At 33.4% G+C, this 17,701-nt stretch overlaps 1 protein-coding gene across 1 annotated transcript; it reads left to right on the forward strand.

Moving 5' to 3' along the window:
• The first annotated feature begins 3,525 nt into the window (after positions 1-3,525).
• Positions 3,526-10,063, forward strand: LOC106777729. The gene is made up of 4 exons (XM_014665455.2): positions 3,526-4,386; positions 4,484-4,674; positions 9,059-9,130; positions 9,204-10,063. The coding sequence occupies exons 1-4, from the start codon at positions 3,723-3,725 to the stop codon at positions 9,588-9,590; spliced, it is 1,314 nt and encodes a 437-aa protein (XP_014520941.1). The 5' UTR covers positions 3,526-3,722; the 3' UTR covers positions 9,591-10,063.
• The last annotated feature ends 7,638 nt before the right edge of the window (positions 10,064-17,701 follow it).

Genomic DNA, 17,701 nt, shown 5'->3' on the forward strand with positions numbered 1-17,701 from the left:
TAATGCAGCGGAATTAAAACTTAGAAAGGGTATAAGCGTGTTTGATCACTGTTAAAACGAAGTTGGTCCTTTTTCGCAAAAATAATTTTCTTTCAGAAAATTAATCAAACAGTTAATATGCGTAAACTAAAATGAGTGTAGGGAATAGAAAAATCACACGAGTATTTTTATACTGGTTCGATTCGACAGAATCTACGTCCAGTCGTTAATCACTGTAAAGAGTGATTAACAGTTCCACTAAAAACAATCTCAAAGATTACAATTAAGTGAACAAAATATAAAAGAATCTTCCTTCGACGAGCGAACCGGAAGAAGATCACTCTACCAACTTGAAAAGAACCGCTCCGGCAATCGACCAACGATTTGTGTGCTTCTCCTTTCACAAGACCAGGCAGAGCACCTTGCTAACTCAAAGAGAGTCTGCTCCGACTATCGACACACGATACGCGAGCCTCTCCTTTCACGAGACCAAGCAAGGGAACTATGAACAAAGCTTCTAAGAACTTTCCTCTGACACACAGTGTTCTATTTAGCATTCTTAATTCAAAATGTTGCTTCTGAAGATTACAAAAACCAATTATATAGCCAAGTATACTGAATGCCAAAGGTCAACTCCCAACTGCCATGAATAATCGATTATTGTAAGTGATAATCGATTATTCAAGTCCGTTACAGAGTTTTCAAAAAGTGATAATCGATTATATGAAGTGATAATCGATTATTCAAGTATGACTTGTGATAATCGATTATTCAAGTATGACTTGTGATAATTGATTATTGCTTCATGATAATCGATTATTCTAGTACAAAATGCAAGTGATAATCGATTATACCTTGTCCATAATCGATTATTCTAGTAAAAGTTAAAAGGTTTAATATTTTCCTACTACATCCAAAATCTACAAGTTGCTTTTTAAATAAATGTAATGTTCTCTTCAAATAAAACTTCTTGCAGCATCATCAAAACAACTCTTCAGGTTTTACCAATACTCCTTATTGGTAACACAAACTTGGATACGTTGAGTTGGCCAAGTAAACGATCTCTTTAGGACATCATTTAATAACCAAGCTTACCAACTCATAAGTGTTACGTACAACAAGATCAAAAGGCAAGATGCAAAAAAGCTATGGAACACTATGTAACCCCCCCCCCTCCCCCCTTTTAGTGTTTTCCCGCACCTTCAATAATGGGGGTATTCTAATGCAAATTAGGCAACTAGTACTGATGATAAAAAATCAATGACCGGATAATATATGTTTCTTGGAGAAACTCAGATTTCCTGGTCTTCAAGAAAACAAAAGGTAGTGTCACGATCAAGCATAGAATCAGAATACAAAGTCCTAGTTAGCCTTGCAGCTGAAGTGACTTGAATTAGATTTCTTCTAACAAAACTAAAACTACCAATGCTTAAAAAGCCAATTCTGTGGTGTGATAACCTAAGGTCTAAATCAATTGCTTTTAATCTTGACATGCACACACAATCCAAACATATTGAGATAGATTTGCACTATATATGTGATCAAATCCTAAAAAATGGAGTAATTGTAGCTTACGTTCCTACTAGTGATCAAATTGTAGACTGTTTGACTACCTCTCTCACTTATACATTATTCAACTTACAAGAGACAAACTTGGCATGACCATGTCACCACCGGTTTGAGAGAGGGAGTTAGACATAATCAAATAATTTGTTCAATATCCTATCGTTTATGACTCTTGATTTTATTTATTCACAATATCAATTTTTATTTACTGTGTAATATTATAGTAATTATAGTAATCACTCATCAACATTAATTTAGGATAATATTTGTCTTTATTATCACAATTATAGGTTACTATTTATTGTACGTTACATTTTGTACTTACTTTTTCTACTTATTTTTTGTTTTTAAACACATGCATGATAAATGCAAAACAAACTATTCAATACCTTTTTCTATCTTCTTTAACTCAAAATCATTTACATCTTGTAACTGACCAACTTCCTTCACATGTTTTTTTTACCTTCACCACCATAATCTAACTTACCACCCTTCTCCATATGTTTTTGACCTTCACCATAACCTTTCAACTGCCCACCTGCTATACCTATTTTTCACCTTCACTATCACCCTTAAACTGCCCACCCTCCTCCACTTGTTTTTCACTTTCACCATCACCCTTCAACTGCCTACACTCTTGTAAATCTTCTAACCCATTATGTTCAGCATCACCCTCCAACTTACCTCCTTCCTCTAACTACTTTTCACATTCACCACTTTTCAACTGACCACTTACTTGTAAAATTTCTAACCCAAGTTCACCATCAACCTTTAACTGACTCCCTTCCTTTAACTATTTTTTACCTTCACCATCACACTCAAACTAACCATGAACCTCCAACTTATCCCACTAAATGATTTCTATTATTTCAGGTTCTAAGGTTTTATGTACAACATACAAATGCACTACATCGTTTAACATGGCTATGTTAAGCATATGCATAACACCATTGTCATTAGTCAAAAGTTTTAACCTATCTTGCAGCATTGACCTACCTCCGAAAGAGTACCACAACTCCTTAACTTAAACATGTCCCAAGTATTCTAGTCCACCTAAGATATCAAAATAAGGGACACAACGGACAATACATTACAAATAAAACTTCGTACCCCAATACATAACACAACATTCTCATCAAAAAACAAAAAATGCAACACCCACCACCCAATCACCACAATAAATAAGAAATGAACTAAAATAACCGACTACCACCCACAAAATCAAACTCACCTCAACGACTAACCATCTTCGGTCACCGATAAATACTTGATTTCTTCTCAAAATCTATTTCCCTACTCTTTCAATCAATATTAACAATACATCAAAACCTAAATCCTTAATTTAAGTGACAAAACATTGTTAAAAACAAAAATTAAATTCTATGTAAAAAAAATCTATTAAATACCTTAGTAATAATCTATACAAAATTAATGATTTCGATCTATTTATTTACCACTTACAAAAATTAACTAAAATGATTAAAAAAAAGATCGAATTAAGATTTTGACTCAAATAAAAAAACTATATTTAAACCTACTAAAAAATAAATTTTCAAAAACCATATTTAAACCTATTAAAAAAATAATTTAGACCTTTACAACTAAACTTAGTATTGTTTTACACAATTTATTATAATTTATAATCTAACACAAAATATATAAAATATTGCAACTTCCTGAAATTAATTAATAGAAAAAATGATTTTGATAAATAAGTGAATTGCATCATTTAAACGAGAATAAAAAAACAGATTATTTGGCTAACGTAAAACAAATAGAATAATATTGGAATTCTCATTTTATCTGTATTTTCAGTTTGATTGGACCTATCCATTTTACACAGCTGGCAGAAAGATGTGGTGTGTCCTCATCTTATTGGATCCAAAAATCCAACAAGGCCGTATAACCGACAAGTTCGGCCCACTCGGTTGCTCCCAATGTTCTACACACAAAATCGAAACCCCAGAATCATAGCGCACTCAAAGGTCGCTCCTTATAAACTCTACCAAACCCAAAGTACACACTCACTCGCACACGGCGCCGTATTGCTCACAGCAAACCCAACCTTCTCTTTCTCTCTCTCTGCCGTTGAACAACCCTCCTTCCGCGGCTGCACCGTGCAACCTCGGTTCGAGCGGAAGACCAGAAGACCAACTACAGGAGGTGCTTGGTTGCAAATGGCGACCACCGCAAGCCCCGACGTTGCCGATGGCCCTGTGATGAGCCTAATCAACAAGCGCATCCGCGCCTTCCGCAAAAAGATGAACCGCATCGTCGCCATGGAAGAGTCCCTCTCCCAGGGAAAAACCTTGAACAAGGAGCAGGAAGAGTTTCTCCGAACCAAACCCTCCATTCTCGCCCTCATCGACGAGTTCGAGAAGCTTCGCCAACCCCTCGCCTCCGCGGTAGCCGAGGAACTCCAGGAAATGGCGCCGAACGCGCGAAGCGCTGAAGCCCCAACCCAAACCCTAGCAGAAAGCTCTGGCTCGTTCGAGCAGCCGCCGCCGCAGCACTCAGGGGAGGACGTTGTCGTAGAGGACCTCCTCAATCTGCTCTACTTTGGGTCGCTCTTCGATGTCAAGAGCGACTTCGCCTCCACCATGCTCACCCGGACGCACGAGCGCGGCTGCTGCCTGACCTACGACTACGTCACCGACGACGCTACCGATCTGCTCGGCGAGAAGGACTTAGATTCGATCTCTGCGTTGCGTGGTCTGCTCGTCTCTCGGCCCGCCGACTCCAGCTTCTCCCACAAGAACGCGCTGCAGCGCTGCGTAGAACACGCAAAGCTGTGGCTTGCCAAGTCTGAGCAGCCCATCGGCCCTGATGCTGATGCTACTTGTATGGTTCTGTTGTATTGCTCTGATGTGTTTGTTGTTTTTTTGTTTTGGATTTAACTTGTTACTATTTATGGTCCTTTTGCTTTCAATTTTTGTAGATGTTGGATTGCGAGAGAAGTTGAATAAGATAATGTCTTCGGAGTACTTCACTACTACTCCTGAGATGAAGGCTCCCGTTGAAGTCGCTGCGGCTGCTGCTGGGGGGAATTACGTTTCTTTCCATGTGCCCGTGCATGGGTCTGTGGTTCCGGTTGAAGTGGAACAACCTGTTTATCAGTCTCAGGAGAAGGTATAATTATAATGTTGCTGGATTGGTTGTTTTTTTTTTTTTTAATGTTATTTTTGGATGTGTGTAGCTCGCCTTTGAAGTTGGTTGAATTAATTTCATGGATTGGACTTTCTGGGTGCTTAATTTTTCGGACTGCTTTGTGAGTGAGGATGACCTAGCTGTCAATATTAATTCAGTTGGCTGGGCAAATTGCTCTTCGAAAGTAATAGAACTGTTGTTAAATGGTATTTTTGTCTATGGTTGTACAGGTTAGAGGGGAGGGGTATTAGAAGGATGCTTTCTGATTTGTTTGTCGTAATTCTTTGCTGATTAATGGGGTTAGGGCAACTTTTTATTAGAATTTCATTTTCTTTATTAGTTTCGTAGAAAAACCTTTAAATTCTTATTTGATGTTGCTCTTTTATTCATGAGTTTTGAAGTGTAGTCAAGAATGCATATAGATGAACAATGCGCTTCCTTTTCCCTACAACTCGGGAATGTAGTAGTGTAGTAGTTATTCTTAAGTTGTTGAGTTATGTGCTGGTGGTGGAGAAAGAGTAGAACTTGCTAAGTTACTCGTTAGCTTCTCAATTGCGGGTGGGGGTTTGATATATACCTTTAGGTTTCTGGGTATGAAACCTAGCAAAGAACACACTCTCACACACTCAGAAGTCAAGATCAAAGAATGAAAAGAATTCTGTTATTCACAGTAATGAATTCTTTTTATAATCAGGTTCTGGGAGCATAATCTCCCTCACAGGACTAATACGCCTGTCCCCCTGCCCATCGAAACTGTTAAAACAGTTAGGATATTAATGCTATTAATTCTTCTTTCTCCTTTCATATACTCTCCACTACCTATCATTACCCCCGCCTGAAATTCCACCTTGTCCTCAAGGTTGAAATCTGGATATTGATCCTTGATAGTGAATTTATCTTCTCACATCGCTCCATCTCGACCTTCCTCTTGCCATTCTATCAACACTTGTTGCACCCCTTCCTTCCCTTGTTGTACCTGCCTCCTATCCAGAATACGAATAGGCCAAAAAGATGGTCCATCCACTTGTAGGTCTTTAGGTCTTTTGCCAACTCTTTCTCCACACTCCGGTCACCCACAACCTTCAACTGGGATGCATGGAACACTGGGTGTATACATGCTGTGGCAATTGAAGCCTATAAGCCACCTTTAATGGTCACTTTCCTTCCCTCTTGACTGAACACCATAGTCAGCTTCCCCATTCCAAGGTCACTTCCTCCAGTTTTGCAAGCCACTCCACTCCTAATATAACATCAACTCCTCCCAGCTCGAACAGGTGGAACCTTTTTGCAATCTCTATTCCTCCAGTACTTATCATCACCCTTTAACAGCACCTTCTTGTCCTCTTTTTCTGGCCATCTCCCAAGCTCGCTAGGCGGAGTGTTTTTCATGGGCAATCCCTACTCTTTCACCAATTCCTTGCTTATGAAATTGTGGCTAGTACCACTGTCGATTAGGATCAACACCTGTTTCTCCCCCTAATCTGTGCATGCAGTTTCATAATCCTAGGCTGCGTGAGGCCTCTAGCTGAGAATGCAGATGACTCCATCTGCATGTGGTCCAATTCGGTCTCAGTCTCTCCCCTTTCTTCCTCCTCATCCTCAACCAAAATCACCATTCGCAGATTCTTTTCAGGACAATGGTGGCCTGGGCTGAATGGCCATCTACACCTGAAACACCTCCCTTCCTTCCCAAGAACTATTCTTGGCTTTTTCCCTCCAAAACTCCACCCTTTTCCGCCAATTGGATTGCCCTTCTTGACGACCGTCCTCTCTTCTTCCCATGTCTTTCTCTTGTCTCCTTCTGTTCTCATTAACAGAGGCCTGACTACCGTATGATTGTTGGCTGTCCTGGTTGCAGGTTCGTCCCCCAACATCCTCATGATCTCTTGCAAATCTTGGCGCATTGCTACAGAATCTTGTCGCAGCGCCACTGTCTCCGCTTTTATTCCCTTTACAGCAATTTCCATCGCTTCCAGCTGGCCCTCTACCACCATCAATCTTCCATCCATTCTTCCCTCCATAACTGTTTCTTTCTCTTCTGAATTGATTTGGCAGGTCGGACCAATTTGTCAGGTTTTTGGGTATGAAACCTAGCAAAGAACACACTCTCACACTCACGACAAGTCAAGATCAAAGAATGAAAAGAATTCTGTTATTCACAGTAATGAATTCTTTGTACAATCAAGTTCTGGGAGCATAATCCCCCTCACAGGACTAATACCCCTGTTTAAACAATCAATGTCAAAAAACTGAAAACTCTAACCACACAACAGAACTATTTATACAATTCCCCCTGCCCATCCTAACTGTTAAAACATTTAGGATATTAATGCTATTAATTCTTCTTTCTCCTTTCATATACTCTCCACTGCCTATCATATACTGTGCTCTGCTTAAGCTATAAAAGGTTGTCGAGACTATGATTAATTTGTTTTCTATCTTCAATCATGAATTTTTAGAAATGTATAATTATGCTATATAGATATGTGTAGTAATCACAATGCAGGCTTATGCAATAAATATGTGTCTCGAATTAGAACTTGAAATGTTAAGAGACACCTTGTAGTAGTTAAAGTATCGTGTAAATACACACATCTTGAAGTGCATTGTTATTATGCATAAATTTGATTAATTTGGTTTTTGTTCTACACATTAAATCTGCAATAAGTGCAGAACAACCACAACGAAAGCCTTATCTCTATAGTTGAGGAATGCCTGCAAACCTAGCAACATTTTATTAACATTTAGAACCATTATTGTTATAAATTATGCACATGAAGAGGCTCTGACCTGTCTCGTTCATGTTGCTTTCAGATGGTATTTCATGCAGGCGTGTCTAAATATTTTCTGTTTGTGATTTTCTTTGATAATCTGCGAACTATCCTTTTGAAGTGGACAAAAGTGATTTTGCAGGATTTATTTGTTTTTGAATTATAGAGATAAGGCTTTCTTTGAAGAGACCTTGTCTCAATACTTGTTTCTGAGTAATTAAATTTATATCCATGAATGTTGTATCTTTGATTATAGGAGGTTTTGTTTAAAAGTTGTCATGTCCTATTGTGGTAGTAGCTTTCTCACCGGTGGAACTGGTGGAAATCTGATCAGAAAAAAGAATACAGAATTTTGGGCATTTTCATCTGAGTCCAGTTCTACATTTAAAAACCCTAAATACCTGATCTACCTCCAGATCCAAACTTTAAATTCCCTTAAATCCTAATCCAACCAATGCCCAAACATTAAAAAACGACTCCAATTACATGATGTTTGGCCCCATGATGGCCAACGACAATGTGATTACTTATGACCACCCATAATGTTTGGTTCCATCCTGTGATGCCTGACAACTACAATTTCCAGTTTCTTCCGTTCTTTGAAATTTATTAGTATGTTGTAGAAAAATAAGAAATTTGCTTGGGCTGTTTTTTAGTATGGTGAACAGAGTAGTTTAAATGGATGTTATTTGTATCAAGTTTATCTTTATTCTAGGTTGCTGAGGGGGTTGATTTTTAAAAGAGTAGTATTCTCTAACGTGTATTTAGCAGCTCCTTGTTAGGAAACCTTTGTGCAAAATGTTGTTGTACTACTAATCTGATTACTAAACCAATTAGTTTCCTCTGGGTTTTTTCCTTTAAAGGTGTTCTTCAGCAAATAGGCCATGCCATTCTTTGGGGTTCAATTCAATTCCAAAATTATGGTCTCTGGCGCAAGAATTCTTAGGAAGAATGACAGTATTCACACCTTAGTTTGATAAATTCCGAAGTTATGGCATCTTTTCATCTTAGAAAGAATTTTTAGTTGTGCTTCCGCACCTTGTTCAATTCCAATGTTTGCTTTTACCTGTTGGGATTTTCATTTAATCTTTTAACAATACATCTTTTATTAGCAGTGCAATTTTTATGAAGGTTTGGATTTTCGGCCGCAATAATTTCAGTTACTCCAGTTGAGTAAATAGTTTCTATTTTTAGTATTATAATTGCATAACTCATCTTCTGTTTTTATCTTCTTTTTTTGCAACATTTTTTTCGATGATACAAATCTGATTGTCTGGTTTAGTATTATAATTGCATAACTCCATTTCCTTATGAAGTTTCTATCTGTTTTTATACGTTGCTTCAACTCTAATGACCTCACATTCTTCTTTAAAATATGACAACCCTTTATCCCAGAGTTTTTAAAGTAGTATTTTATTATATATTCTCTTTAATATGGTAGCTATAGTACTGATGTGAGTTCTATCTAACTGTCTTTTTGCAAGTTCTCACTGCTTGTTGCCTTTACTAATAAAGAGCATTGGATTTATTTTATGGTCTTCGTGATTGAAGCTAAAAAACACTTTTGGCTTACAAGTTCCATATGCTTTTTGTAGGATGAAGCCACAAATTTTCAAGTACATGGATCTGAAGATGATCACACTGATCCTGAAGGAGAGCTTCAGAAGGTTTGTATAATTTGGCTGGATATTTTACTGGCTTTGAAGTAGATGTAACGCTGAAGATTTTTTCTCACTACAGGATGAGGTAGAAGCAGAAAATGCAAATGAAGTGGTGTCAATTCAACATGAACAGACCAACCCACAAGCGGATGCAGAGCAGAATGAACGAGATTTGGAGGCAAAGGAGCAGCAGTCATATCCCAGGAGGGGTTATCAGAACCATAGAGGCGGTCGTGGTGGAGGTGGACGCAGGGGTTATTCAAATGGGCGTGGAGGTCGAAGTGGTGGTGGCAGAGGAGGCTACCAAAACGGGCGCAATTCATACTACGACCAGCCTGGAAATTATTATCCAAGGAACTACTATAACAACAGAGGAAGAGGAGGCAGAGGTGGTGGCTATTACAGCAACCATGGTGCGGGGGGTCAAGTTAATCATGTGGCAGGTGACGTGGGGGTGCATTCATGATTAATTATGGGTTGTTTATAGTGCTTATTACTGTCACTATTTAGTGGTAAACCAATTTTTATTCGCCTGCCATGAAACATGTTTTGAACAATTTTGTTGACACTTGAAGCGTCGTCTAGATTCCACCATTTTGTAGTTCAGTGGTTAGTGTGGACCTTTGCCCGAAATCTCACAGGAAGAAACTATGCGAATGTCTAATGTTCTGGTTCTGGTTTTGGTTCTGGGGTCTTCTCTTCTTTAGGCAGTTAGATGTTTCCATTGCATTTTTATCATACAGTAGGTTCTACTTCAGGGCACAAATTGCAAATGCAGTGCTTTGTTTGGCATGTTTCAACTACTGTCCGTGCTGGGTTTTTCTTTTTTTTTTTCTCCTACAACATCCATAACGTTTTCCCATGTTAAATGATACATAGTCGTTGGATTTGTTGGTGTGAAGAAATAGAAAATAGCTGATGATGGTTTGGATGTGTGAATCCGTGCGCACAGATGAAACCCATTCAATTATGTAGTACACATAACCTATTATTATTCTTATTACTGTTAGGTTTAACTCAAATCAAACTCATAATCTGTTGTCAAATGAAACTCCAGTAAGTATTTTTCTTTTTACCATTCATAATTGATTATTTGTATTCAGAAGTCTATTAGAGATGTATTTCATGTTATATTTGACTTTATTATAATCATGAGTAATTAAAATTAATATTAACGGAACGTAATATTAATTTATCATAATAAATAAATATAAATATTACCCAGTTTTTCCAGTCAGTTGTTTTTCGTCGTTCAATTTTTCCTCTTTTTATCTGTTTTTCTATTTTTCAGTGTCACATTTCATGATATTTTCAAATCCCTAAATCATTCAAAACAAAAATTCCAAACAGTTTTCATCAACATTAAGAGTTTAAAAACTTTAGAGAAATAGGTTATATTTAAAATAATGAAATACGTTTATAATATAATTATTTATATTAAAATATTTTAATATACCTATGTAGTTAGATATGTACTACTACATACTTAACATACATTTTTATTTTTAATCTGAAAACAAATTCTGAAAAATAAAAGGAAAACATGGTTAATTAATGAAAAGCCCAATATGCAATACACAGATGTAACAACGTCCACTTTTTTTTTTTTTTGTTTCGAATTTCTTTCTTATTAACTATTTTTGGATGCAAATCTCTGGCTCAGTCATGGACAGAGCTAGATTAACTTTATGTGGGATGCTCTCTTTTCGACCATTCACTCAAAACAGGTCACTCCCCATTCTCACCATTCACACTCTTTCATCGTCGCAAATGCAATGCAATTCATTAAGTCCTCTTCAACTCCTTTAAGCACTTATAGAGACTCAAATCCATTCCTCCATCATTCTATCTTCTTTCATTTCTTTGCCAAATAGACTACCTGTTCAAGCAGAGACTAAGCATGCTTTCTGGCTTTCTCTTCGTACCTTCATCACCCAAAGAACATTCCTTCTCGACTCCATACTCTATTGATCTTCACTTTCAACTCTTCCATTAAGTACCCCCATTTCCTGTGTCCTTTTTCTCTATTATTTGCATCCATACTTTTCACACAACACGTTCCATCACGAAAGGGGATAAGAACCAATTACACAGTTTTAGAGCCATGCCACAGTCCTAGGGAGACACGTATATACATACGTCATCTATTTATTCTTAGCCTTATTCATCAATCTTCTGTCTTTCCAATCTCATTTCTTTTTTTTACTCTGTATTCAATTCAAGTTTCATGCTTTTTGCAAGATCTTGCGTAACATGGGAGTTTGTTTGAGTTCCCAATCTTCACCAATCTTCTAATTAGTTTTCTTTGACACGAAGTTTGTACATATTCATTTTATGTTGATGTTTTGGAAATCGATCAATTGAAGCTTGAGAGAGCTCTGGTGCAATGCAAGAAGACTATACACATGTCCCTCATTCCTCACATACAAAGCTGAAGTAAATGTATTATCACGAAAGGGGATATGGAGCAATTACACCATTTTAGAGTCATGCCACAGTCCTAGGGAGGCAGACATACATACACATGTACATATGTACACACGACACTATTCAATTTCTCAACCAACCAAGTTCTACAAGAATTGCAACACGATCCATTATCAATAATAAGAGAACAAATTCTATTTTGAATTTAACATCTTGTGTGAAAGATATTCTCTCTTTGTGATAGATGTTTTACACTTGGTTGGTTGTTCAAAACTCTTCTCATCATGAGAACTTGACCCTCACAAGGGTAGACTTTCTTTCCATTAATTTTTTCTTGATCATTCTCACTTTCACTAGTAGAGGAATCACTTTTACTGCTATACTTGTCAATGCCCTTCATGATTATAACTCTCTTGGTGGAATATTGGGTAGCTATGTGACCTCTTCCTAGACACTTGAAACATTTTATTTCACAAGTGCGAGTGTGTGAAGAAATCTCTTGCGTAGGTTTCTCAACAATATTGGCTAGAGGCTTGAAGAACTCTTTCTCTTTAAAACTTTTCCTTCCAAAGGTAAGTTGAACTTGAACTTTTTTGGAAGAAGATTTTTTCAAACTTTGTTGTTCTACCTTTATACACATTTGAACTGGATCATTCAAATATCTCTTATGCTAAAATTTAGCCCATTCAAAGATCTAGTCAAGGTTATATCTTTTTTCTCAACAATCCTTGTCCTCATAATGTATAACTCTATCTTTTGTCTATACTCTTCCACAACCATAGACTTTTGTTGTAACCTTTGGAGTTTTTCCATGAGTTCTCTATTATAGTAGGAGGGAATGGGTCTCCTCCTAAGGGATAATTTCAAATCATTCCAATATTCAATGTGGGGTGTTTCATCCTGCATCTCGCAGGCTTCATCCTACACCTCCAACTTTTTCAAAATATTTACTTTTAACCTTAGTAAATATCTTTTTTACTTTTCACTTTTTATTTAAAGTAATCTTACCACATATTTAATTATGTGCCTTTTTAACAAAATTTTTTAAACTTTATTTTTTATTTGTTACTTCATAACTATTTTATTTAATTTAAAAACTTAATATTATTTAATATTTTTTCATATTTTAATAATTATTAAAATATAATTTTTTTTTCATTTAAGTTACATTATTATTAAATTTTAAATAAAAAATAAAATTTAAGAAAAAGTATCGGATATTTATCTGACACAAGTTTTTAATAATTTGTTTTTCATTTATAATTTATTAATTATTTAATTTAATTTAAAAATTTAATATTATTTAATATATTTTACATTTAAATAACAATTAAAATATAATTTATATTATTATAGTTGCAATATTAAGAATATTAAAATAAAAATAATAGTAATTAAGAAATGTAAATTTTTTTAAATCCTATTTTATTAATTTAATATTTTAATATAATTTAGTATATTTATATATAATAAATCAATTTTTATATAATTTTTTTTAGTTTTATTATTTTTATTTTAATTATTTTCATTTTAATTTTGTAATATAAGTGTTATATAGAAAGTTAAATTATTATTGAATTTCAAATAAAAGTTAAAATTAAAAAAATAGTTATCGAAATTCCAATAGGAATGTTTTTAATTTATAATTTAATAATTATTTAATTTAATTTAAAAATTTAATATTATTTAATATATTCTATATTTAAATAACTATTCAAATATAATTTATATTATTATAGTACTAATATTAAAAAATTTAAAATAAAAATAATAAGGGTTAAATATGTTTTTAGTCCCTGTACTTTGGGGCAATTTTGGTTTTAGTCACTCTTTCAAACAATTTAGTCCTTCAACTCTAGAAAACTCTGGTTTTAGTTCTTCTTACCAAATTTTTTTAACTTTATTTGTTTCAAAACAGTCCAAATGTTATAATGAAACGTGCTTGAAACAACAAATAAAGTTAAAAAAAAATTGATAAAAAAGATTAAAACCAAAATTTTCTAAAGTTGAAGGACTAAATTATACCCTAGTTTGAAAGAGAGACTAAAACCAAAATCGCACCAAAGTATAACGACTAAAAACATATTTAACCCAAATAATAATAATTAAGAAATATAAAAGTTTTGAAATCCTATTTTATTAATTTAATATTTTAATATAATTTAGTATATTTATATATATTAAATTATTTTTTATATAATAATTTTATTTTAATTTTTGTAATATAAGTATTATATAAAAATTAAATTATTATTGAATTTTAAATAAAAAATAAAATTAAAAAAAAATCATCATCGGATATATCCGATGAGATAGTTATCGGATATCGGATTTCCAATTCCTATGAAATGTTTTAAAAAATTTGTTTTTTTATTTTTACTTTATTAATTATTTAATTTAATTTAAAGATTTAATATTATTAATATATTTTATTTTAAATAACTATTAAAATATAATTTATATAATTATAGNACTNNTATTAAAAAATNAAAATAAAAATAATAATAATTAAGAAATCTAAAAATTTCGAAATTNAATTTGTTGATGTAATATAATTTAATATATTTTATTATATTAAATCAGATTTTATATAATTATTTTTATTTTTATTACTTTTATTTTAATTATTTTAATTTTAATTTTAGTAATATAATTATTATAATAATATAAATTATATTTTAATAATTATTAAAATATGAAAAAATATTAAATAATACTATATTCTTAAATTAAATTAAAGAGTTATTAAAACATAAATAAAAGACAAAGTTTTTAAAAAAATTAAAAAGGATGCAAAGTTAAAAAATGTAAGATTACTCTAAATAGAAAGAGAGAAAGTAAAAAATATATTTACTAAAGTTAAAAAATAAAGTTTTAAAAAAGTTAGAAATATAATATTAGGTGTTGGAGATGCAGGATCATCTTACTTTAAATAGAAAGTGAAAAGTAAGAAAAATATTTACTAGGGTTAAAAGTAAATTTTTAAAAAAATTAGAAATACAAGATGAAACTTTGGAGGTGCAGGATGAAACACCCCGGGTCATTGTGATACCTCTTTTCTTGGATTATGAAAGTCCAGTAATAAAAGACTCAAATTAAATAAAAATATTTATTTTTATTTTTACATTTTTTTATTAAATATTTAATTATAGTATAGTATTGGGTGATGAAAGTATTTAGGAGTTGTATGAAAAATTAATTACTATTTATTTTATTTTAATTTTCGGAAATAAGTTGAAGAAAGGTTATATATAAATCTTTGCATTAGAATATCAGTGAGCTATTGCTGATCTAATGGTTTATGGTTATTGGGTGTTTGTTGTGTTCCTTGGAAATGTGAGTCTGAATCCTCTTATTATCTTTCAAGGCTTTTGTTGTTTTTCTTTTCCTTCTTTTGTTATTTGGCCAAAGTGTGGGACCCGCAATTAGTGCATGACACAGAGAGAGGGAGTTCATTAGTTGGTTTTTGATACATTGCATGCAAGAGAAAGGGTTTGGGTCTTAGTTTTTAAATAAATAAATAAATAATAGGAAAATAATATTTTGATATCATTTTGACACTGCACACGTGTCAAAATGTGATTGGACGATTTCAAATTAGAAAAATAAATTTTGGTTTTTCTTTTCCAAATATACCCTTGTTTCAACTTTTTTTAATTTGAAATCGTCCAATCACATTTTGACACGTGTGCAGTGTCAAAATGGTGTCAAAAAATGATGTCAAAATATCATTTTCTTAAATAATAATAGAAAACAGAAAGTAATATTTGATAGAGATATTTAAGTGAAATTACGGTAAAACTTAGAGGAATATATAATTCACTGGAGCCGTGTGAGTGAGAGAAAAACCCTAGATTACTATTTCCTTGCAAACTGTTGAGGGCCTTGTACCTTGGTGGGAAAGTAGAGCTCGAAAGAGAAGAAAGAATTGTGAGGACGTTGGCTTGGTGGCTGTATCTGTCACTGTTTATTGTGTATAGTGAATTGACGTAAATATATTTTAGTAAATTGTTTTTGGTGTGTTGGTCTTATGCTATAATATGGGTTGGGGTTTGGTTTCCAAAGTTTGGATGTTGAATGCATGCCGACGGTGGGGAAGTGTAGGTGTTACGTGAGTTTTCTTGAACTGTGATGGAGTAGCAGGCTTAGGGTGGTGTGTTATGAGTGGAGTGTGTGGGGTTTAGAAAAAAATGAATCTAAGAATTGGGGTATTAAAATCAGTGATGAGGGTTTCGGTGTTGCAAGAGAAAACGGGTAGGTCTTTACTGTGAAGGACTTTCTTGCAGTGACTCTTTACCTATATATTTTGGGTGTAGATATTAGATGAGAAAATGGGAATTGCTGGAACCATGCGGTTTCGTAAAACTAAGAGTAAAGGTTTTCGTTAATTCTTTATAGCATTATTAGTGGGTCATTTCTTGTTTGAATGTGCAGGGCTTTTATATTTTGGGATGTGTTTATAATATTAATGGTTAATGGAAAGTTAGTAGGGTAAGTTTAAGAAATTGGAATAGTGTAATGACTATAAGCAAAGTTTTTTATTAGTGTAACAAAAGTTTTGGTGGATATAATATAAAATAGGTTTAAACCCTTTAATTATCTCTATTTACATGAGTTTTTTCCAGTTTGATTCACGTCTTTTAAGTTTTGTCAATTTGGTCTTTTATATTGAAAAATTGACTTAATTAGACTCCTGCTATTAAATCGATTTAACGAGGTTAAGATTTTGCACAGCTGGAAGGATGATGTTGACAGATTTTGAGACGTGGCACTCACAAATTCTTATACCTGGTTTTTTTAATGAAACCTTATACGTGGCATTTTCTTAAACTAACATTTTTAAAATTAGAGTTTTTCTGAAATATTTTAAAATTAGGGTTTTTCCATCGACTTCGAGCCTTCATCGCCATCGTCGACACTCAAAATTCTCTCCATCGCCACAACCTCTGTTTCCTTTGTTTCATCCACTTGCCCAATTATTCTAATAATTCAATTACACTGAAAATTCCTTCTCTCACTATATTTTTTCCCAATTCCTTTCTTCACTTAACCTTGCTCCTATTTTATTTCCCACTTTAAAAAGTCATTTTTATTCTTCAACTAATCTATGAAGAAAGCCACACAGGTTTACCTGGCGTGGGTCTGTTTGAATCTACGTAACAGCTAACACCAATTTTTGATCTTTTATTCCAAGTCCCAATCTTTCCAAGATCCACACCCAATCCATTACTATTTTCAAAAGCGAGAACGAATTTTTGATCTTTCATTCCAAGTCCCAATCTTTCCACGATGCACACCCAATTCATTACTGTTTTAAAAAACGAGAACGAAGGAGAAAAACATAGGAGAAAATCAAACCTATTATAAGTTTGACGTGATGCCGAATCGACCCGAACAAAAAGCTGTTGTCCCGACATGTTCAATTAGGGAAAAACAAGTATAATTAGGGTTCTGTAGAGATTTTTTTTTTTGGAAAGAAATAAATTAAAATGAGGTTTGTGTTATTGGGAAAGAATATGGTGCTGACGTGGAGTGGTGTGGCAATGAGGATTTAACTCTCAAGATGCCACGTTTTAAAAAATTAATAGATCAACATCTTATCTGTGCAAAAATTTAACTCCGTTAAGTAAATTTAAAGACAAAGGCTCAATTGATTCAAATTAACACTTTTAAGGACTCAATTTTTAATTCTCATAAGAAAAGGATCAAAATGGGAAAACTCCTAAATAGAGACAAATAAATGGTTTAAACCTATAAAATATTTTTTTAAATGAATGTATGAAGTTTGAAGGTACCTTTGTCATTTCACGTGAAAATGGGAGACTTTGGTGCATTCTCTTTTGGTTTTCTTTTCATTAAAATATTGTAGTTAAATGATACATTAATATAGCATTTTCTTTTTATTATTTTCAAAATCATGACCATGTTATGCAAATGAAGTGAAATTTTAGACAACTTAATATGTTGCAGTTTCTGTTTTCTTTAATTAGTATTTTTTTTAGACTAACAATATATAAATTTTAGTTTTGGGTTTAAGCGTCCAGTGAGTGTTTTATTTGTTATAGATGTTATATAACGTGTAAATATATATATATATATATATATATATATATATATATATATATATATATATATATATATATATATATA

This window comes from Vigna radiata, chromosome 11 (genome assembly GCF_000741045.1).
Source record: "Vigna radiata var. radiata cultivar VC1973A chromosome 11, Vradiata_ver6, whole genome shotgun sequence".
Taxonomy (NCBI): Eukaryota; Viridiplantae; Streptophyta; class Magnoliopsida; order Fabales; family Fabaceae; genus Vigna; species Vigna radiata.